This window comes from Mustela putorius, unplaced genomic scaffold (genome assembly GCF_011764305.1).
Source record: "Mustela putorius furo isolate JIRA1106 unplaced genomic scaffold, ASM1176430v1.1 tig00001130_pilon_pilon_pilon, whole genome shotgun sequence".
Lineage (NCBI taxonomy): Eukaryota > Metazoa > Chordata > Mammalia > Carnivora > Mustelidae > Mustela > Mustela putorius.
The window spans coordinates 1,885,643-1,910,732 of NW_025421584.1; the positions used below are offsets into that span (position 1 = coordinate 1,885,643).

The 25,090-nt window shown below is 37.1% G+C and overlaps 1 protein-coding gene across 1 annotated transcript in view; it reads right to left on the reverse strand.

Moving 5' to 3' along the window:
- Positions 1 to 221: 221 nt before the first annotated feature.
- LOC123394002 (ankyrin repeat domain-containing protein 26-like) overlaps positions 222 to 25,090 on the reverse strand; it is a 109,998-nt gene continuing 85,129 nt past the window's right edge. Inside the window, exons 19-23 of the mRNA XM_045087424.1 lie at positions 22,833 to 23,102; positions 21,970 to 22,184; positions 20,559 to 20,724; positions 7,175 to 7,220; positions 222 to 441 (exon numbers count right to left, since the gene is read on the reverse strand). Of these exons, the coding sequence (XP_044943359.1) occupies positions 302 to 441; positions 7,175 to 7,220; positions 20,559 to 20,724; positions 21,970 to 22,184; positions 22,833 to 23,102 (837 nt within the window). The 3' untranslated portion in view covers positions 222 to 301. The remainder of the gene's footprint in view (positions 442 to 7,174; positions 7,221 to 20,558; positions 20,725 to 21,969; positions 22,185 to 22,832; positions 23,103 to 25,090) is intronic.

Consider the following 25,090-nt stretch of genomic DNA (forward strand, 5'->3'; position numbering starts at 1 on the left):
TTATCAATTAACATGACTGAAGTATTCATGAAAACTTGGTTGGTTGGGTGCTGTTTAGAAAGCTTGTATTTGGGCAGCCTGGAGCATGTAAAACCCATAATGCTGATTTCCACATAAAAAATCTGCTTAAAAGTTAATTAGCTGCCGAGAAACATAGCTTAAAATATTATATAAACTTTCATTACACACATGGTCCAGAAATATTTTCCTTTATTAAAGATTTTTGCATATCATACATTTAATAGGAAACAATTAAAATGTTGTGTAAACATCCAATAAATAAATTTTTACTATTTATCTTTCAGATGCTATACTTTTGCTTCAGAAACTCTGAGTACTCTCTGTATGCTTTTGTTACGTCGTCACAATCTGTATGTCTTTCAAAAGTAGATTCTAAAGAGGTGGCCTCACCAGGTAAGCCTAATTCAAATTCAGTAGCAGCTGAAAAGAAAAAGAATTACAGTCTTTATCTATAATAATTCATTTTTAATTAAAAGTCACTAAAAAAACAAAGTTGAAGCCTAATGAGTGTTATGAAGAATGAAAAATGTCTAATACAACTACAATATAAAATACAAGATCACTTTTATTTTTATTTTTTCCTGCGTACTTTTTTTAATAATTTTTTTCAGCATAACAGTATTTATTTTTTTAAAAAGATTTTATTTATTTATTTGACAGAGAGAAATCACAAGTAGGCAGAGAAGCAGGCAGAGAGAGAGAGAGGAGGAAGCAGGCTCCTTGCTGAGCAGAGAGCCTGATGCGGGACTCAATCCCAGGACCCTGAGATCATGACCTGAGCCGAAGTTCCCAGCTTAACCCACTGAGCCACCCAGGCGCCCAAGTATTCACTGTTTTTGCACCACACCCAGTGCTCCATGCAATCTGTGCCCTCTCCAATACCCACCACCTGGTTCCCCCAACCTCCCAACCCCAACCCTTCAAAACCCTCGGATAGTTTTTCAAAGTCCATAGTCTATCATGGTTCACCTCCCCTCCCAATTTCCCTCAACTCTCTTCTCTCCATCTCCCCTTGTCCTCCATGCTATTTGTTATGCTCAACAAATAAGTGAAACCATATGATAATTGACTCTCTCTTCTTGACTTATTTGACTCAGCATAATCTCTTCCAGTCCCGTCCATGTTGGTACAAAAGTTGGGTATTCATCTTTTCTGATGGAGGCATAATACTCCATAGTGTATATGGACCACATCTTTATCCATTCTTCCATTGAAAGGCATCTTGGTTCTTTCCACAGTTTGGCGACTGTGGCCATTGCTGCTAGAAACATTGGGGCACAGATGGACCTTCTTTTCACAACATCTGTATCTTTGGGGTAAATACCCAGTGCAATTGCAGGGTCATAGGGAAGCTCTATTTTTAATTTGAGGAATCTCCACACTGTTCTCCAAAATGACTGCACCAACTTGCATTCCCACCAGCAGTGTAGGAGGGTTCCCCTTTCTCCACATCCCCTCCAACACATGTTGTTTCCTCTCTAGTTAATTTTGGCCATTCTAACTGGTGTAAGGTGGTATCTTAATGTGGTTTTAATTTGAATCTCCCTGATGGCTAGTGATGATGAACATTTTTTCATGTGTCAGATAGTGATTTGTATGTCTTCATTGCAGAAGTGCTGTTCATATCTTCTGCCCATTTTTTCATATGATTGTTTGTTTTGTGTGTGTTGAGTTTGAGTTCTTTATAGATCCTGGATATCAACTTTTTGTCCCTACTGTCATTTGCAAATATGTTCTTCCATTCCGAGAACCCTCTTTGTTTTGTTGAGTGTTTCCTTTGCTGTGCAGAATCTTTTGATCTTGACGAAGTCCCAAAACTTCATCTCCACTTTTGTTTCCTTTGCCCTTGGAGACTTATCTTGAAAGAAGTTTCTGTGGCTGATATCGAAGAGGTTTCTGCGTATGTTCTCCTCTAGGAATTCTGATGGATTCCTGTCTCACGTTGGGGTCTTTTATCCTTTTTGAGTTTATTTTTGTGTACGGTGTAAGAGAATGGTCGAGTTTCATTCTTCTACATATTGCTGCCCAGGTTCCCCAGCACCATTTATTGAAGAGACTGTCTTCTTCCCACTGGATACTTTTTCATTCTTTGTCAAAGATTATTTGACCAAAGAATTGAGGGTCCATATCTGGGCTCTCTACTCTGTTCCACTGGTCTATGTGTCTGTTTTTATGCCAGTACCATGCTGTCTTGGTGATCACAACTTTGTAGTAAAGCTTGAAATCAGGTAATGTGATGCCCCCAGTTTTATTTTTGTTTTTCAACATTTCCTTAGCGATTCAGGGTTTTTTCTGATTCCATACAAATTTTCGGATTATTTGCTCCAGCTCTTTGAAAAATACTGGTGGAATTTTGATCGGAATGGCATTAAAAGTATAGATTGGTCTAGGCAGTATAGACATTTTAACAATGTTTATTCTTCTGATCCAAGAGCATGGAATGGTCTTCCATCTTTTTATGTCTTCTTTGAGTTCTTTCATGAGTGTTCTGTAGTTCCTCGAGTACAGATCCTTTACCTCTTTGCTTAGGTTTATTCCCAGGAATCTTATGGTTCTTGGTGCTATAGTAAATGGAATCGATTCTCTAATTTTTCTTCCTGTATTTTCATTGTTAATGTATAAGAAAGCCACTGATTTCTGTACATTGACTTTGTATCCTGCCACATTGCTGAATTGTTGTATGAGTTCAAGTTGTTTGGGGGTGGTGTCTTTTGGGTTTTCCATATAAAGAGTCTTGTTATTTGCAAAGAGAGAGAGAGTTTGACTTCTTCATTGCCAATTTGGATGCATTTTTTTTTTCTCTTTGTTGTCTGATTGCTGTTGCTAGGACTTCTAATACTATGTTGAACATGAGTGGTGAGAGTGGGCATCCTTGTTGTGTTCCTGATCTCAAAGGGAAGGCTGCAAGCTTTTTCCCATTGAGGATGATATTTGCTGTGGGTCTTTCATAGATAGATTTTATGAAGTTCAGGAATGTTCCCTCTATCCCTATACTGTGAAGCATTTTAATCAGGAACGGATGCCGGATTTTGTCAAATGCTTTTTCTGCATCAATTGGGAGGACCCTGTGGTTCTTCTCTTTTCTCTTATTAATTTGTTCTATCACATTGATTGATTTGAGAATGTTGAACCATCCTTGTAGCCCAGGCATGAATCCCACCTGGTCATGGTAAATAATCTTTTTAATGTGCTGTTGGATCCTTGTTGAGAATCTTGTTGAGAATCTTAGCATCCATATTCATCAGTGATATTGGTCTGAAATTCTCCTTTTTGGTAGGGTCTTTGGCTGGTTTGGGGATCAAGGTAATGCTGGCTTTGTAGAAAGAGCAGGTCCAGGTTCTCAATTTCTTCCTGGTTCAATTTTGGGAGTTTATATTTTTCTAGGAATGCATCCATTTCATCTAGGTTGCTTAGGTTATTGGCATATAACTGTTGCTAATAACTTCTGAAGATTGTTTCTACTTTCTTGGTATTCATTGTGATCTCTCCCTTTTCATTCATAATTTTATGAATTTGAGCTTTCTCTCTTTTCTTTTGGATTAGTGTGGCCAGTGGTTTATTGATCTTATTGACTCTTTCAAAAAAACAGCTTCTAGTTTCATTGATACTTTCTACTGCATCTCTGGTTTCTACCTCAGTGATTTTAGCTCTAATCTTGATGATTTCCCTTCTTATGTGTGGAGTTGGTTTGATTCGTTGTTGATTCTCCAGTTGTTTGAGGTGTAGAGACAGCTGCTGTGTTCTGGATTTTTCAATTTTTTTGAGGGAGGCTTGGATGGCTATGTATTTCCCCCTTAGGACCTCCTTTGCTGTATCCCATAGGTTTTGGAGTGAAGTGTCTTCATTCTCATTGGTTTCCATGAATTGTTTCAGTTCTTCTTTGATCTCCTAGTTGATCCAAGCATTCTTAAGCAAGGTGGTCTTTAGCTTCCAGGTGTTTGAGTTCCTTCGGAACTTTTCCTTGTGATTGTGCTCCAGTTTCAAAGCATTGTGATCTGAGAATGTTCAGGGAATCATCTCAGTCTTTTGGTATCGGTTGAATCCTGATTTGTGACCGACCCAGTATGTGGTTTATTCTGGAGAAGGTTCCATGTGCACTTGAGAAGAATGTGTATTCTGTTGTTTTAGGGTGGAATGTTTTGTATATATCTATGAGGTCTATCTGGTCCAATGTGTCATTCAATGCTCTTTTTTCTTTAATGATTTTCCACTTTGATGATCTATTTCTGAGAGAGGCATGTTAAGATCTCCTACGATTAGTGTATTCATATCAATGACTATCTTGATTAACAGTTTTCTTATGTAATTGGCTGCTCTCGTGTTGGGGACATAGATATTTCCAATTGTTAGATCATCTTGGTGGATAGTCCCTTTAGAATTATGTAGTGTCCTTCTGTATCTCTGACTACAGTCTTTAGTTTAAAATCTAATTTGTCTTATATGAGAATCACTACCCCGGCCTTCTTTTGAGGCCCATTCGCATGAAAGATGCTTCTCCATCCCTTCCCTTTCAGTCTGGGTGTATCTCTAGGTTCAAAATGGGTCTCTTGTAGACAACATATGGATGGGTCCTGTTGTTTTATCCAATCTGCAACCCTGTGTCATTTTATGGGTGCATTTAGGCCATTCACATTGAGAGTGATTATTCATAGATACATTTTTATTGACATTGTGTTACCTTTGAAGCCTTTCTTTCTGTAGATTGTCTCTATATTTCTGTTCAATGCTATTCTTAGGTTCATTCTGCTTTTATAGAACCCCCTTAATATTTCCTGCAGTGTTGGCTTGGTGGTTGCATAGTCTTTTAAGACTTGCCGGTCTTGGAAACTCTTTATCTCTCCATCCATTTTGAATGTCACTCTTGCTGGATAAAGTATACTTGGCTGCATGTTCTTCTCACTTAGTGCCCTGAATATATCTTTCCAGCCCTTTCTGGCTTGCCAGGTCTCTGTGGACAGGTCTGACATTTTCTGATGGGCTTTCCTTTGTATGTAAGGAGCCTCTTTGACCTAGCGGCTTTCAAGAGATTATATCTACAATTATGATTCCTCAATTTGACTATCAGGTGCCTTGATGTTTTTCTGGAATCTATAGTCAGGTAGAGACCATTCAGCCTCTAGTACATGAATGCTGGTTCCATTAGCATGATTGGGAAAATTTTGATGAAGAACTTGTTCCACTATATCTTCCAGACTTCTTTCTTTCTCCTCCCCTTCAGGGATTCCAATAATTCTGACATTGAAATGTTTCATGGCATCCTTTATTTCCCTGATTCTGTTTTTGTAGCTTCTAAGCTGTCTGTTCCAGGCTTCCTCCTGACCCTTTCTCTATGTTTGTCCTCCAGATCACTAATTCTGTCTTCTGTCTCAGTTACCCTAGCTTTAGAGAGAATTTAGATTAGATTGGAACTCATTGAGAGCATTGTGAAGCTCATTCCTGGTAGCTTTCAGCTCTTCCCTAACATTGAAAACATGATCTCTCTTTGCTTTCAATTCAGCCCTAATCAGTTCCATTTGATCATTCATGGCTTTCTCCAACCTAACTATGTCTGGATAATTGTTAGCCTGAATTCTCTTTCTGACATATTGTCTATGTTGATAGCTGTTAGCTCTGTTGCAAAAGGCTCATCCTCTGTATTTTTCTTCTGTTGGGCATCCTTCCTCCTAGTCATCTTGGTGAGAGATGGCTGAATGGATGTAGCTGGATGAATCAACCGTGGTGCAGTCAAGGTGCACCCGGGAACACTTCTGAGCAATCAGGATTGCCCACCCAAATGAGAGAAAAAAGAAAAGAAAAGAAAAAAAAGAGAGAGAATGAGAGACAGGGAAGAAAGGGAAGATAAAAAAGAAGGTTCAGCCCAAATGAGCCCCAAGGTAAGATTGATGAAGTATACAAACAAAAACAGATAAACAAAAAGACTGCCCACTGGCGTCTTCTGCTCCAGTAGAGATCCAGATGTGTATAATTCTGATATAGGCTGATTTTGTGGGTGATTGGAGTTCTTTGGAAGGTAATCAGCTCACTTTAGGGTACAGGGTGAAACGGTGCCTACTCCTACTTCCCAGCCATCCTGCTTACCTCATTCATCTATTCTTATCTCTGTGGTCAAGTATGGCAGGACCCATTGGATTTTTATGGTCATGACCAGCAGAAAAGTCTCTTGTCTTTAGGAAGAGAGGGGAACCTTCCAGACCAACAAGCCACCTGATTGCTTCTACAAGATCACTTTTAAATATATTTTGCTCACAGTTGCCCACTGAGGTAATTACTATTGTGGATAAATATCAGAGCTTCTGTTTTTCTCATTACAAGATGATAACAGAGCAGATCATATAGGACAGACTGAAAAATCAAGCAGGCAAGTTTCAGCGTTGAACATAAGAACTCACAGAAGGAAAATCCTAGTTTTCTATCAATATTGTCTGCTTTTTGGTGGAGGGGATATGTAAGCTGATACCTGAAGGACAGGGAAGAAGCATGTAGGTAGAGGGAAGATGCATATACAAAGAATGTACACAGAGAGTGAGAAAGAACACTTGTGGAACTGCAAGTAGTTGATGCTGAAGAGGTGGGAGAGCAAAGCCGCAGAGTAGGGTAAATGTTAGAAATAGAGAAGGCTGAAAAATCTGGCAAGAACCAAACTGATTTGGGTGTTTTTATTCCATGTATGGAGCTTGGAGTTTTACCCAATGGCAAATGATAAATCAATGACAAAATCAATGACTGGAGATTTAAATGTCACCTGTCAAGTGACAGCTATTTGAACTATAATTGCTTAACTATTACCTAAGACAAGACTTCTTTTTTTTTGGGGGGCGGGGGAGGATGTTTATATCATTAGCAGAAACAAGGATTTGAGAAAGCCCACATATTTAGGTTTACAGTTCCAGAGGGATGGCCGAAGTGAAGGAAGATTACAGCTTGAAATAACAGATAAATAGGCATTTGGAGATTTTTTTTTAAAGTCTGAAACAATGACTAAATGAGGAATAAGTATATATCTCATTGTGTTTATGTTTTACATTTTATTAGATATATATTAAAAATTTTAACATAGTACCATTATCCAAACAATAGAAAGCATTGCCATTTAGTATTCATAGTTTACTTCAGAAATCAATGACCACCTTAATTCAGAAATTTGGCAACATACCTTCCTTTGCTGCTCTAGATAGAGTTTCTTCAAACTCCTGCAGCGCCTGAAATTAGTCAAATATTATTTATAATGTTCAAGTTAAACAAGAGACTTTACTGTAGGAATTATATATATCTTATGAAATGTGAACTTAAAATAACACTATTATGTCCTCCATGTTGTTCTGCTCCACAAATAAGTGAAACCATATGATAATTGACTCTCAAGAGGAAAAGGGAGTTGAGGGAAATTGGAAGGGGAGATGAACCATCAGAGACTATGGACTCTGAAAAACAATCTGACAGTTTTGAAGGGGCTGGGGGTGGGAGGTTGGGGGAGCCAGGTGGTGGGTATTATGGAGGGCATGGATTGCATGGAGCATTGGGTGTGGTGAATAAACAATGAATTCTGTTACACTGAAAAGAAATTAATAAAAATTTTTAATATAAAAAAACCACTACTAGAGACTAAGTTAGGGATTGCTTAAATAGAAAGATAATCACATAAATAAAATAAACCCCTACTTATTTTAATCTTAGGTAACAGAAGAAATACAAGTAATGCTATTTAGATAAATCTGATAAAAAGTACAATTAATATTGGTCTATTAAATATACAAAATTTCTGGAAGAGGAGGAATATGGCAGAGGCGTAGGGGACCATAGATTTGTCCAGTCCCTGGAACTCAGCTAGAGTTTTCAAATCATTCTGAACACCTGTGAACTCAACCCGAGATCTAAGAAAAGAACTGTTATAATTCTACAAATAGAAAAGTGACCATGTTCTCCAAGGTAGGAGGTGTGGCATGGAGAAGTGAATCCAAGGTGATACATGGGAAGATAAACTGTTGGTGGGGTGGGGTGCATAAACCACCTATCAGAAAGTGATATAGCAGTGGCGTGCAAACTGAAACTTTTATAAGTCTAATCTGATGAGAGACATCCCAGTATGAAAAGCACTCAGGTGGAGAAATAGGTCGGAATCCTCGGTAGAACTGCCTGATCTCAGGATCCCCAGGGTCACAGAAAGAATGGGGTGCCTGAGTATGGGAGAGTTCCCAGGTGTTTCAGCAGGGAAGCCAGCTGCAATCAAAGAGCAGAGGAGGGGGCTTTCAGCTCAGTGTTGCCATTAACCACAAACCCCATCCCGTTGGGTAACTGCTCTTAGAGTAATGGCCCAACACACAGAAAAGCCAGGGCAAAACATCCCTCCCTTCCCCTGGAGGAGCAGCATGAATGCTTGCCACAGGAGACTGCAAAGTTTGGAAACTCCAAAGGGGGTAGCATGGCTGAGATAAAAATGCTCAAAGGTTGAGCATGCAGAGAGTGCATACAGAAACCAGGGAGACAAGAGTGATTGACAGATTTTCTGTGAGGGCACACTGAAGAGTGGAATGTGCCCACTTTCAGCTCTAGGGCCGGACACTGGGAGGCTCACATTTTCATTTTAATCCTCCAAGAATCAGCTAAAGCACAAAGGCACCTCCCCCAGAAAATCAGCAAGAACTTAGCGCTAGGATCAACTTTAACCAATCACAGAGAACTGCAAAACTCTAGTGCTGGGGGAAAATACTCTCTAGGACTCATGGCTCCTTAATCTTTCTAGTTTAATTTTCTTTTTTTCCCCCATTTCAACTAATTTCTCATTTTATCAACTCGGGTTTTTAAATTTTTTTATTTCAATTTTTATAGTTACATTCTATCCTTTCATAGTGTTTAACTTTATTTTTGATTATATATATATTTTCCTTTCTTTACAATTTTGGGATGTAGGTTCCTTCAGCAAACAGACCAAAATATACACAGAATCTAGTGTATTGTTCTGTTTTCATCACCTGATTATATTCTCTCTCTTTTTAAATTTTTATTTTATTTTTTATTTATTTTGGTTTCTGGTCTCTTCTGAATGGTTTAAAATTATATTTCTCTGAGGTTGTTGTTATTTTAGTATTTTGTTCTCTCATTTTCTGTTCTTCTCTAGACAGAATGACTAGATGGAAAAACTCACCTGAAATAAGAGAACAGGAGGTACTACTGACTGTCAGGGACCTAATCAGTATGGATATAAGTAAGATGACAGAATTAGAGCTTGGAATAACAACTATGAAAATACTAGCTGGGCTTGAACAAAGCACAAAAGACACTGGAGAATCCCTTTCTGCAGAAATAAAAGAACAAAAATATTACCAAGTTGAAATCAAAAGGTTATTAAGGAGATATAATAAAAAAATGGAGCCTCTGCCTCCAGAAACAGTATGGAGTTTCCTCAAGAAGTTAAAACTATGACCCAGTAATTATACTGCAATGTATTTACCCCAAAGATGAAAACATACTGATCTGAAGGGGCACCTGGACACCAATGTTTATAGAAGCAATCTCCACAATAGCCAAACTGTGGAAAGAGCCCAAATGTCCATCAACATATGAATGGATAAAGAAGATGTTGTGTGTATATAAATACAATGGAATATTACAAAGCCATCAAAAAGGATGAACTCTTACAATTTACATTGATGTGGATGGAAATGTAGGTCACTATACTGAGAGAAATAAGTCAATAACAGAAAGACAATTATCTTATTGTTTCATACATATAAGAAACAGTGCATAGAATCATAAGGGAAGGAAGGGAACACTAAATAGAAGAAATCAAATAGGGAGACAAATCATGAGTGTCTTTTAACTATAGGAAAAAAACAGATGTTTGCTGAAGAGGAGGTAGGATGGGGTAGGTAATTGGGTGATGGGCATGAAGGAGGGCAGGTGATGTGTAGATCACTGGATATTATATACAACTGATGGTTAACTGAACATTATATCTGAAACTGATATATCATGTATCAGCTAATTGAATAGAAATTTTAAAAAATTCATCACATACATAATGGGTAATGGTGAAATAAAACACTTCTTATCTTTTATAGACTTACTGAGCTATAATTAACTAATAAATATTAACTATTTCAAATTTTAAAAATTGGAGGCTCTAACGGGTAGGATAAACAAAACAGAAAGAAGAAGTAGTGAGATAGAAAACAAAATGATGAAGAATAAAGAAGTTGAGAAAAAAGATAGATAAACAATTACTGGATCACGAGGGGAGAATTCAAGAAATAAGTGACACCATAAATCAAAACAATATTAGAATAACTGGGATCCCAGAAGAGGAGGAAAGGAGGTGTGGCAGAAGGTATATCTGAGAAATTATAGCAGAGAACCTCCATAATCCAGGGAAGGAAAAAGGCATTCAAATCCAGGAGGCACAGAGAACCCCCTTCAACATCAATAAGAATTGGCCAACACTTCGACATATAGTAGTGAAGCTTGCAAATTTCAGAGACAAAGAGAAAATCCAGAAAGCAGCTCAGGACATGCCAGAAAAGACTGGCAAGGTATAGTCAGGGTGCTAAACCAGAACAATATGCAGCCAAGAATACTTTATTCAGCAAGGTTCTCATTCAAAATAGAAGGAAAGATAAAGAGTTCCCAGGACAAACAGAAACTAAAAAATCTGTGACCACCAAACCATCCCTGCAAGAAATACTAAAGGGGATCCTTTAAGCAAAGAGAGAGCCTCAAAGTGAGATAGACCAGAAAGGAAACAATATACAGAAACAATGACATTACAGGTAATACAATGGCACTCAATTCATATCATTCGATAATTACCCTGAAAGTCAATGGGCCACATTCCCCAATCAAAAGACATAGGGTATCAGATTGGATAAAAAAGCAAGACCCATCAATATGCTATCTGCAAGAGACTCATTTTAGAACCAAGGACACCTCCAGATTGAAAGCGAGGGGGTGGAAAACCATTTACCATGCTAGTTGACATCAAAAGAAAGCCAGGGTGGCAATCCTTCTATCAGATAAATTAGATTTTAAGCCAAAGGCCATCATAAGAGATTTGGAAAGACACTATCATAATTAAAGGGTCTCTCCAAAAAGAAGATCTAATGATTGTCAAGGTTTATGCTCCTAACATGGGAGCAGCCAATTACATAAGCCAACTAATAACAAAATTAAACACATCGAGCATGATACAATACATAGTAGGGGACTTTTACACTTCACTCACTGCAATGGACAGGTCATCTAAGCAGAAGATAAACAAGGACACAAGGGGTTTGAATGACACTTTGGACCAGATGGACTTCACAGATAAATTCAGAGCACTCTATCCCAAAGCCACAGAATACATATTCTTCTCCAGTGCACAGGGAACTTTCTTTAGTAGAGATCACATATTGGGTCACAAATCAGGTCTCAACCGGTACCAAAAGTTTGGGATCATTCCCTGCATATTTCCAGACCACAGTCACTTCAAGCTTGACTCAGTCACAAGAGGAAATTTGGGAAGAACTCAAATACACAGAGGTTAAAGTGCAGCCGACTAAAGAATGAATGGGTCAACCAGGAAGTTAAAGAACAAGTAAAAGAATTCATTGAATAAAGGAATTAGAAAACACAACCATTCACAATCTTTGGGATGCAGCCAAGGAAGTCCTGAAGAGGGAAGTATAGAGCAATACAAACCTTTCTCAAGAACCAAGAAAGGTCCTAAATACACACCCTAACCTTCCCCCTAAAGGACCTGGAAAAGCAACAGCAAAGAAAGCCTAAATCCCACAGGAGACGCGAATTAATAACAACCAGAGCAGAAATCAATGAAATAGAAATGGAAAGTACAGTAGAACACAGCAACAAAATTAGGAGATGGCTCTTTGAAAGAAGTAATAGGATCGATAAACCCCTGGCCAGACTTTGCAAAAAGAATAGAGAAAGTACCCAAATTAACAAAATCACGAATGAAAGAAGAGAGATCACAACCAACACCAAGGAAATACAAACAATTTTGAGAACCTATAATGAACAACTATTTGCCAACAAATTAGGCAATCTGGAAGAAAGAGTAACAGAAAAACCTGAACAGACCCATAACCAGCAAGGAAACTGAAGCAGCCATCAAAAATCTCCCAAAAAAGAAAACTCCAGGGACAGATGGCTTCCCTGGAGAGTTCGACCAAACATTTAAAGAGGAATTAACACCTATTCTTCTGAAGCTGTCTCAAAAATAAAAATGGACAGAAAACCTCTAAACTCTATGAGGCCAGCATTACCTTGATCCCAAAACCACACAAAGACCCCACCAAAAAGGAGAATTACAAACCAATACTGATGAACACGGATGCAAAAATTCTCACCAAGATACTAGCCAGCAGGATCCAACAGTACATTAAAAGGATTATTCACCATGACTATGTGGGATTTGTTCCTGGTCTGCAAGGGTGGTTCAACATCCGCAACTCAATCAATGTGACACAATATGTTAATAAAAGAAAGAACAAGAACCATATGATACTCTCAATAGTTGCAGAAAAACCACGTGACAAAGTACAGCATCCTTTCTTGATTAAAACTCTTCATGGTGCAGGGATAGAGGGAACATACCTCAAAATCATAAAGCCATCTACAAAAAGCCCACAGCGAGTATCATTTTTCAATGGGGAAAAACTGAGAGCTTCACTCCTAAGGTCAGGAACATGGCAGGGATGGTTACTCTCACCACTGTTGTTCAGCATAGTACTGGAAGCCCTAGCCTCAGCAATCAGGCAACAAAAAGAAATAAAGGCATCTGGATCAGCAAGAAACCAAACTCTCACTCTTCGCAGATGATGTGATACTCTGTGTGGAAAAACCCAAAGACTCCACCCTAAAATTGTTAGAAGTCCTACAGGAATTCAGCAAAGTGGCAGGATATAAAATTAATGCACAGAAATCAGTTACATTTCTATACACCAACAATGAGATAGAAGAAAGAGAAATTAAGGAGTCAAAGCCATTTACAATTGCACCAAAAACCATTAAGATACCTAGGAATAAACCCAACCAAAGAGGCAAGGGATCTGTACTTGCCTCTTCAATAAACTATCAAACACTCACGAAAGAAACCGAGGAAGACACAAAGAAATGGAAAAACCTTCCATGCTCATGGATTGGAAGAACAAATACTGTTAAAATGTCTATGCTTCCCAGAGCAATCTATACGTTCAACACAATCCCTATCAGAATACCATCAGCATTTTTTTCAGAGCTGGTACAAATAATCCTAAGATTTGTATGGAACCAGGAAACACATCAAATAGACAAAGGAATGTCAAAAAAGGAAACCAAAGCTGGTGGCATCACAATTCTGGACTTCAAGCTCTATGACAAAGCTGTCATCATCAAGACAGTATGGTACAGGCACAAAAACAGACACACAGGTCAATGGAACAGAATAGAGAGCCCAGAAATGGACCTTCAACTCTATGGTCAACTAATCTGTGACAAAGCAGGAAAGAATGTCCAATGGAACAAAAGACAGTCATTCCAACAAATGGTGTTGGGAAAACTGGACAGACACAAGCAGAAGAATGAAACTGGACCATCTTCTTACACCACACACAAAAATAAGTTTCAAAATGAATGTAAGACGTACATGTGAGACAGGAGTTGGGGTAAATTGGAAGGGGAGGTGAATCATGAGAGACTATGGACTCTGAAAAACAATCTGAGGGGTTTGAAGTGGCGGCAGTGTGGGAGGTTGGGGTACCAGGTGTTGGGTATTATAGAGGGCACAGATTGCATGGAGCACTGGGTGTGGTGAAAAAATAATGAATAATGTTTTTCTGAAAATAAATAAATTGAAAAAATTAAAATAAATCCTAAAAGAGAACACAGGTTGTATTCTCTCTGACTCTGGCCAAAGCAACTTCTTGCTACAAACATCTCCAAAGGCAAGGGAAACAAAGACTTCATCAAGATAAAAAGGTTTTGCATAGCAAAGGAAGCACCTGACAACACAAAAAGATGACATACAGAATGGAAAATGATATTTGCAATCGAACATATCAGATGAGGGGCTAGTATCCAAAATCTATAAAGAACTTATCAAACTCAACACCCAAAAAACAAACAATCCAGTCAAGAAATGGGTAGAAGAAATGAACAGACATTTCTCCAAAGAAGACACACAAATGGGCAACAGACATGAAAAAAATGCTCAACATCACTTGGCATCAGGGAAATTAATACGAATCAAAAGCACAATGAGATATCATCTCACACCTGTCAGAATGGCTAAAATGAACAAGTCAGGAAACAACAGATGTTGTCAGGCATGAAGAGAAAGCAGAAACCGCTTACACTGTTGGTGGGAATATAAGCTGTTACAGCCACTCTTGAAAACAGTATGGTGGTTCCTCAAAGAGCTGAAAATAGAGATACCCAACGACACAGCAATTGCACTACTATGGGTTGATCTCAAAGATATAAATATATTGATCCAAAGGGGCACCTGAACACCAATGTTTATGCCAGCAATTTTATTTATTTATTTATTTATTTATTTATTTATTTGAGACAAAATGAGAGATAGAGAGCATGAGTGGGGGAAGAGGCAGAGGGGGAGGAAGTAGCAGACTCTCCACTTAGCAGACAGCCTGAAGTGGGGCTCTATCCCAGAACCGAGGAATCATGAGCTAAGCTGAAAGCAGTCACTTAACCAACTAAGCCACCCAGGCAACACTTGGTACCCTACATTAGACCCCATTTTGGGCATTCAGTGAGAGGATACCTTTCAAGAGTAAGAAAATTTTAAATGGGAATACTTATAATATACAGCTGACCCTTGACCAACATGGGTTTGAATGGTGCAGGTCTACTTACACATGGACTTTTTTTGATACTGTATTTTAATGTATTTTCTCTTGTGTTTTTCTCATTAACATTTTTTCTCTAGCTTTATTATGAGAATATAGTATATAATATAAATGTACAAAACATGTGTTGATGAACTATTTATATTATAAGAAAGGCTTCCAGTCACCAGTAGGCTATTAGTAGTTTAGATTTTAGATTCCATGCAGAAGCCAAATCATATGGTATATGCCTTTCTCTGCATTATTTCACTTAGCATAATACTAGGTCTATCAATGTTGTCACAAATGGCAAGATCCCATTCTTTTTTATAGCTGAATATATATATATTATATATATAATATATATATATTATATATATATTATATATATATACATCAATCACATCTTTATTCATCTATTGATGGACACAGGTTGCTTCCATAATTTGGTTATTGTAAATAATGTTTCAAAAAACATAGGGGTGCATATAACTTTTCAAATTAGTGTTTTCATTTTCTTTGGGTAAATACCCAGTAGTGGAATCACTGAATTGTACTGCATTTCTATTTTTATTTTTTTTGAGAAATCATAACATTTTTTGAGAATACCATTCTATTACCATACTATTCAGGCCTTATAAAATTAATAATCTGACAATACTACTAGACAGCCTTTTAAAACTAATAACTCAATACCACTTGATGGGAAAAACTTTTATTGAAGCAATTTTATAATACCATTAATAAATACTATGTAAAATATAAAATATTTTTATATGACATGACTTAAGGAATTACCAATGTAATGTTACTATCTTTTCCCCCATAATTTACTAAATATTTACTTCTGTGACCTTTATTTCCAGGAGAGAACTGTGTTTAGATGTAGAAATAGCTTGAAGTCCACTAATAAGGAGAACGCATTTGCAATTTTATTTATACTTTTCCATTTATCAAAAAAATAGGAGGGTAAGAAAATTATACACAGAAAAACAATGTTCAATGTATCAGCAAATTTTAATTCAAAGAATTATTAACTAGAAGGATTTTCTCATAACTGTTAGTTTTCAAACTATGGCTCATAGAAATCTAAGGGTCCAATGGGACATAACAGGATTGAGGGACAAGGAAGTCTATAGGTGTAGTCTCCTTTCTCCTTTAGCTAAACAGCTCTACTTGTCTCTGTTTCATATAATAAAGTTTAATGCAAAATGGTTCAACTCCCCTTCCAATTTCCCTCAACTCCCTTCTCCTCTCCATCTCCCCTTGTCCTCCATGCTATTTGTTATGCTCCACAACTAAGTGAAACCATATGACAATTGACTCTCTCTGCTTGACTTATTTCACTCAGCATAATCTCTTCCAGTCCCGTCTATGTTGCTACAAAAGTTGGGTATTCATCCTTCTGATGGAGGCATAATACTCCATAGTGTATATGGACCGTGTCTTCCTTATCCATTCGTCCATTGAAGGGCATCTTGGTTCTTTCCACAGTTTGGCGACAGTGGCCATTGCTGCTATAAACATTGGGGTGCAGATGGCCCTTCTTTTCACTCTATCTGTATCTTTAAGGTAAATACCCAGACTATGGACTCTGAAAATCAATCTGATGGTTCTGAAGGGGGGGGGGGGGGTAGGAGGTTGGGGGAACCAGGTGGTGGGTATTAATTAGAGAGGGCACAGATTTCGTGGAGTACTGGGTGTGGTGTAAAAACAATACTGTTATGCTGAAAGGAAATAAAAAAATTAAAAAAAAAAGCTAAGTTCTATTCTTTGGAAAAAAAATTTTCCCCAGGGCACCTGGGTGGCTCAGTGGTTTAAGCCACTGCCTTGGGCTCAGGTCACGATCTCGGGGTCCTGGGATTGAGTTCCGCATTGGGCTCTCTGCTCAGCAGGGGGCATGCTCTTCTTCCTCTCTCTCTCTGCCTGCCTCTCTGCCTACTTGTGATCTCTCTCTGTCAAATAAATAAATAAAATTTTTAAAAAAAAATTTTCCCCCCAGAGGTATAAAAGTCACTAACTTAGTCAAAGTCCCTAATTTTACATAAGAGACAAAAAGGCTTCAGAAAGATTGTAGTTTGCCTGAAGTCAAAAAACCACCTCATTGCAAGCCAGGCATGTGTTTTAGGTCTTACTGAGCCTAGTGTTTTATGAGAGTTACTTCCTCATATTCAGGAAAAATACATGCATTTTTAACTAGAACTCCAAGAAAATGAATATATAAACCTTTGTCATGTGGATCAATAAAGTTAAGGCATTAGGCAGAAAACAGCTTTCTAACTATAAATTTTACAGTCATAAACAGAAATAAAGGAAGGAAGTTATCTTAACTCCTATTAGTAACAGTCAATATATTCAATTTATAAGCATAAATTTTTTTTAAAGATTTTTATTTATTTGACACACAAAGAGAGAAATCACAAGTAGGCAGAGAGGCAGGCAGAGAGAGAGGAGGAAGCAGACTCCCTGCTGAGCAGCCAGCCCAATGTGGGACTCAATCCCAGGACCCGGGATCATGACCTGAGTCGAAGGCAGAGGATTAACCCACTGAGACACCCAGGTGCCCTATAAACACAAACTTTTTTAACTTGAAGGGACAGAGAACTTGAAGAAGAAAATTTTTAATTGAACCAAAGTACCTGAAACCAAGGAAATTCTCCCTTGAAAGAGTTATTCATTTCCTTCAAATAAAACTTGGTTTATCAAAATCAATCAACAAATGTGTTACCTATGTTGTGAGTTATTTATAGCAAAATTTAAAACACTGAACAGATTTCTCTTTGACATCTAGCTTCTCCATTAGTTCATATGTACAAAAGACACGATTAACTTTAATTATAAATTAAATCCACTCAGAAATTATAGGTAAACCTTCATTTCCATGTGAGAACACTTCTCTACCTTCTTCATGACAGGAAAGGAGATTTACCTAGTGGGTGAATTTGGGAGAAGGGACTAAGCAGTGCCTATGTGCTTCCAAATCTCTGTTTTGCAAAACTATGCCTGCCATAGTAACATGAATTGAGGTCTGCTTTCATCTTTGTGGGATGGGCATCAAACATCTGTTCCTTCCGTTTACAACTCTGTGTGGAAGTGCCTAATTTGAAATAAAGTATTAGGAAGTTCGATGTGGCTACATACGTAAGCCACATCCTCCAAGTTGTTAGTATGTATTCATGTCACTAAGCTTATCTCCAGCTGCCTGACTCCTGTGTTCTCAACTCAGAAAAAGAAGAGCAATGTCATCTGCCACCTACTCCACCATAGTTTCAACAAGAAAAATGATCAGACAATACTTAGAAATGGTTTCTGCTTCCTTGACTTTATACTTAACATTCATTATTCAAAGCAACGTACTTTAAAGAGGGAAAAAAGCTGAAAAGAACAATTTCAGAAATAAACACAGAAAGTCAGACAAAATGAAGAGATAGAGGAATATGTTCCAAATGAAAGAACAATACAATGCTTCAGAAAAATAACTAATGAAACAGAGATAACTAATCTCCCTGATAAAGAGTTCAAAGTAATGGTCACAAAAATGCTCAGCAAACTTGGGATAAGAATGAATGGATTCAGTGAGAACTTCAACAATGAGAAAATATAATGAAGAACCAATCAGAGCTGAAAAATACAATAACTGAAAAGAAAAATACACCAGAGGGAATTAACAGCAGATTCAAAGCTTCAGATGAACAGATCAGTGATCTATGGGACAGGGCAGCAGAAGCCATCCAAGCCAAAAAACAAAAAGACAAGAAAATTTTTAAAATGAGGACAGGTTAAGGGACCTCCTAGGATCAAGCCCCACACCAGGCCCCATGCTCAGGGAGTCTGCTTCTCCCTCTTTCTGTGGCCCTCCCCTCCCATCTGTGTTCTCTCTTGCTTGCTCTCAAAAATAGATTAAAAGAAAGAAAGAAGAAAGACAAGGCCATAACTAGAAATAAGAAAATTATGAAAGAAAGAGTTTTATTAGTAAAACCAAACATACAATAAAAGTAATAGATCAGTTTTATAAAGTCAGTATGAATGTTAAAAGACAAAAGTAGTAACAACAATTGTATCTACAGTAATTAGTTCAGAGATACACAAAATAAAAATATGTAAATTAAGACATCAAATACGTAAAACAAGGTGGGGTGGAAAAATGTAGTGTTTTAAAAATGTGTTTGAACTTAAGTAACCATCAACTTAAAATAGACTTCTATATGCATGGGATGTTATATATGAACTTCATTGTGATCACAAAAATCTATAATATACAAAAAAGGAAAAGAAAGGCAACCAAGCATAACACTAAAGAAAGTCCTCAAATTAGGAGGGAAGAGAGCAAATGAAAGGAAAGGAAAGCAAAGGAAACCAAATGAAAGAACAAGATTGAGGCCTCACTTACCATGAGTCTATGCTACTTTTGTCTACATTAGGAAGACCATGAATATACTTTCAAAACCATAAACCTATGTACATTGATTGAAATGGATATTTTAGTAACAATGATACACAATGGAAACCAGCTGCTACTTAAAGACTCCCTATTATTCCCATCTTAGTCATCAATCATTCAAGTGATGGCAAGGTAGATATATGTGAACTTAATTTTAAAAATTCCAGTTGTGGGGCACCTGGGTAGCTCAGTCAGTTAAGGATCTGATCTTGACTTTGGTTCAGGTCATGATCTCGGGATTGTTGAGACTGAGCCCTGCATCAGGCTCTGCACTGAGTATGTAGCCTGCTTACCCTCTGCACCTCACCCCCCACTGCCAGCTTGCACATACTCTCTCTCACCCTCTCACTCTCTCTAAAAAAAAAAGAAGAAGAAGAATCCTGTATCTGTTTGATTTGATTTAGCAATTTAGAAAATGCTCTACCAATTGCTCAGCAGGACATTTTGTAAAAATTGAAATAGAAGTGTTATAAGTTTTAAAAAATGCTCCAAGTAACACAACTATTAAGGATGTACTCTCAGGTGAGAAAATGACAGCAATCACAACTGAAAAAGTAAAATTAATCTCTTTAGAATTACAAGTTTATTTAATTCATAAAAAGGACTTATAATAGGCTCTTTTAAATAATAAATATCCATATGTGATTAGTGTTTGGATTCTTATTGTTCACTTATACATAGGGGTGGGAAAAATGGGTAATAGCGAACTTTAAAATTGTTATGAACCATTGCCAACCAGGAATTTAGTCAAAGCATCTAAGTATACATTTCATTAGTGAGCAATTATAGTTACTTTCTAAAATCGAATTTAGATGTAGGTTTTTAAGAAATTTAAAATGTGTCCATTTTGGGGTGCCGGGGTAACTTTGTCAAGTGTCTGACTCTTGTTTTTGGCTTAGGTTATGATCTTAGGATTGTGAGACTGGGCCCCATGTAGGGTTCCACACTCAGCAGGAAGTCTGCTTGAGAATCTCACACTCTCTCCCCCTCTTGTACACTCTCTAAAATAAATAAAATCTTGAAAAAAAATAAAATATGTCAGTTTAGTTATATTTATTGATAAAGGTTATAATAGGTATCTCTTGAAAGTAAGAGTTCCAGGATCTAAGAAAAAAAATCAAAATTTCTGTCTCATTTCTTTATTAGCACAAATAATTATGACTTTTACTTAGTGTGTATTAGTTAGCTAAACAACTCAGAATTTTACCAAATTAAAAACAAAAATTATATCAGGAATCTGAAACCCAAGGAAAAAAAGGAAAAATAATATAACTAACCTTGGTGATGTAAGTATCGATGTCATTACTTGAACGCCTTGAGTTTGAGGTACGAATCACCATGTTTTCTCTTAGAGAAACATCTCTATTGAATAGCGAGCTATTATTATTAACATTTATACCATAAGGCAGATATGGGGCTGGCCTCATATTGGCCGCACTAGTCCTGTTCAGATAACAAAACACAATGCTTAGTATTTCATTTCTCCCCAAATTAGTCCTAAATTACTTGCATTTTTTAAGTTTCCATAATAGTAAACAGAATGTGCCATTAAATAGTGTTTTAACATGGTAAATGTGACAGAGAAGACCCACTATGTATAATTATAGGTTTAAAACTGTTCTAAAGAAGTACATATATTTCTAGGGTTCCTAAATAACAAGTAATTCAAATTAAGGAGGGAGAGAAATGGCTATCAGTGATGTCCATGGCCTAACAGGTTATACCTGCTGCCTTTTGGAATGGTTGTACTTAAAAGATTCTTGGGGATGCCATGATACATACTTATATTTAGTAAGCCAGTTTAGAGCTGCAAAAATAAGCCATCCTGGGGGGCTGGGTGGCTCGGTCAGTTAACCATCTGCCTTCAACTCAGGTCAGGACCCCACAGTCCTGGAATTGAGCCCCACACTGGGCTCCCTGCTTGAGGGAAGCCTGCTTCTCCCTCACCCTCTGCCTGTTGCTCCCCTCTGCTTGTGCTCATTTGCTCTCTCGCTCTCTCTCTCTCTCTCTGTCAAATAAATATGTAAAATCTTTAAAGGAAAATAAAAATTTTAAAAATCCCTCAAAGACATTTTTCAAGCATTGGCTTTCACCACTCTTGTACATTTCACACATTACCTCAGAGAGATTGAGCATTTGGCACTGAGGAAAAATTTAGACGAACAATTGGTAGAGGACAAGTAGATGGCAGAGTTGTGATCAGAAAGAACTGAAACAGCTCCAGAGGCAATTAGGTTATAACACAGATACCAGGGTACTGGGGGTGGAATCTACCACTTCCATCTTGACATTTTGGGTTAAAGATGTACTCTTCCAAAAATAAACTAACATTAATAAATAAATATTAATAAACTCATTTCTATTTAGGTTAATTCTGACAATTTTATAATAATATGCTGTCTAAATTATAAACCTTCCAACAATTAATTTAAAGACTAGGAGATCAGATTAACTGAAAATATGCAAGGGAAAAAATAAAATCATTTAAAACAACAAAAAAATGAGAAATGCAAACTGACTTGGACTAGCATTTTGACAATAAGTTCATTTACAAACATCATTTTTCAAAATTATACTATCTAGTTGGCTTTCACTTACTACTGATCTCATGAACGTGGCTCCATAAAAATTATGGGTTAGAGGCAAATTAATAAGCTAACTCTACTTTCTACGATTGTTTTAACTTACTTGTTCAGTTCATTTTTCAATGATATTCGATGTCTTACTTCTTCTAGGTAGAGGTGCTTGTATCTGTCCAATTCTGTTTTAGTAACATCTTGAGTTTTTTTCATTTTGGATAATTCAAATTCCAGCTCTTTAATTCTGAGTTCCATTTGACTTCTTACTGAAGCATAATTATTTTCTTTTACCTGTGCTAAGCTGTCTTGAAATGCTACTTGCATCTAAAGCAAATCAAAAGCATAGTTTTAAAATTGTTACAACCTGGGTAATTACAGTATATTTCTTTCTTAAGAATAATTGAGGTACCTGGAGTGCCTGGCTGACTCAGTCATCTGAGTGCCTCACTCTTAGTTTCTGCTCAGATAGTGTTCTCAGGGTGCTGGGATAAAGCCCTGTGTCCTACTCAGCATGAAGTATGCCTAGAATTTTCTCTCTACCTGTCCATCCCCCACTCGTGTTTTCCAAATAAATAAAGATATTTAATATTAAAAAAAGGAATAATCCAAGTATGGTACCATTTCTTTTATGTAGGAATGCCCAGAATGGAGCCCAAACAAGCAACTGACTGAGCCACCCATGTACCCCATGATCAAAAATTTTAAAGCACAGTTTTTTCTTTTCATCTCAATAGCCTTGTTTTATACTAACTGGTCTTAAAAAATAAAATTACTTTCTACTGTGAATCATTCTGAAAGATCGACTAGTGTGAATAATAATGAAAACTGAAATTTTTAAAGGGAAGGAACAAATGCTTCCAGAAATTTACCAAATTGCTATAAAGGAAGTAGAGGAAAACTCTACACTGCATATAACCAAAATGTAATTTGCAGTGAAATGAATTAAAACATTTTATAGATAAATAAATTAACCTCTAAAAATAGATCAACTTCTTTTAATTTTTCTGCTACGTTCAATCTTATAGTTTCTTCAAAATCCCGTTTATATTGTTCCATTTTACTATATTCTAACATGTTGACTTCTACACAACTTCTGAGCTTTACTACTTGTTGTTCCAACTTCTTTTTAGTCTTCTCTAGCTTTTCACATTTCCTTTGTAATTCTTTCATAGATGATAATTCCTGAATAAGAACTTGGTTTCTTGAAGAAACAGTTTCCAGTTTTGCAGTAAGGTCATCAACCTGCATGAATAAAATAATACAGCTTGGAAGTAAAGTGAAAAGAGTCTAATGCAAAACTAAGACCCCAAAATTTTTTCAAAGATTTTAAATCTCTGCACAAAATATGGGGCTTGAACTCACACCCCCAAGATCAAGAGTCACATACATTACTGACTGCTCCAGGCAGGTGTTCAAATCTTAAAATAAGTTCATTTTCAACAAAACGTTATCTATATTGTAGTACAGTCTTGGAATGCGGAACCTCAAATAACTCAGAAAACGAAGAACAAAGTTCAAACCACTAACAGTTGCTAAAATTGATCTCTGCTGTCATCCTCTTTGCCACACATTTGTATTTAATTTTTATACTTTTATTTTTCTGATTGTTTCAGATTTTTCCTCCATAAGATAACTGTAAGTCACATCTTAGTAGAAAGACTCTTAACCCTTCCCTCATCTTAACACTCCATAATATTTTTAAAAATTTTATTTCTGTATTTGAGAGGGAGAGAGAGCAAGAGAGCAAGAGCACAAGAGTAGGGAAGAGGGAGAAGCAGACTCCCCACTGATCAGGAAGCCAAGCATGTGGCTCAATCCCAGCATCCCAGGATCACGACCCAAGCCAAAGGCACTTAACTGAGTCACCCAGGTGCCCATGTACTCCATAATTTTTAAAGAAGTTTTAGGAATACCATATTGACTTATGTAGGTCTGAGCCAATAAATTCTTACCAAAATAAGACATTGAAAATAAGACTCTAATTAATGAATCTATAAATGCTGATTCTATTGCCATAAGCCTTTTTCTGAATTACAAATGTCTTATGCTAATTTGAATTTCAGTCTGAGGAGAAATGATTCACAAGATTAAGAAATCACATCTCTCAGTAAAAAAGAAAAATAGTAGTAGGGAAAAATTTAGTGAGATGATTCATATATTTTTGGATAAAAAAAATACTTTAACCTGACAGTGTTACAATCCTTTGTTACTTCCCACAAAATAAGAGAATATACTAAGCAATGAAAACAACCAAAAAACTTGCTGGAGTTTCAGTGATGCTGAGTTGGGAAGAACTCCTTTCCTTTAAATATGACTGGAAAGACAAGTGGATATGGTGGGTTTATAAACCATGACAATCCCTCCCCTTCATATGTGTTGGCCTTAGTAACTGGTTCCTAGTGAACAGAATATGGCAGAGCTGCGGTGTGATTTTTAAGGTGAGGTTAGAAAATGTGATATAGCTTCCATCTGACTTTCTTCTTCTAGGAAACCTCACCCTTAGAATCCAGCTGTTGTGGGAAAGCCCAGGGTACCTAGTTAAGTCTTCATGCAAATATTCCAGCTGAGACTGCCCTAGCTAACATCCTAGCCAAAAGCCAGCCTCAACAGCCAAACATGTGCATGAACAAGGTTTTAGATGATTCTAGTTCCCAGCTTCCAGTCATCCCAGGTGATGCCAAATGAAGAAGAAATGAGTTGGTCTGACTCAGCCTTGTCCAAAGATTTGTAAACAAGATAAATGTTGTTTTCAGCCACTAGGTTTTGAGATGGTTTATTATACGGCAATAAATAACTGGCACATATACTGACATTAAAATGGGGTGCTGCCATTAAAAAAGAAAACCAAAAAACTGAAACTAAACCTTCTTTGAACCAGGAGGTGGGTGGAACCTGAAAGAAGAGTAAGAGTGAGAAGTAGAGAAGAGTAAGAATGAAAACCAAAAGGGCTTCCAAGAGACTGTGAGTGGAAACCTGATGTCCCTTGAAGGGGCTTACAGAAAAGGCTTCTATACAAGTGAAGAAAATGACACTAGACGGAAAAGGAACTCGTGCCACAAACGACATGAAAGTAAAACTGGTAAGAGAGTTAAGCTAAAGAAAGACTATTCAATATGAAGGAACCAGGACTTACTGGGTTCATCTATCTGTTCCTCATTTATAGCTTCTCCACATGCTGTATTCTCAAATAATGCTAAAATAAAGAAATGGCTTCTGAGTTAAAAGCAAAT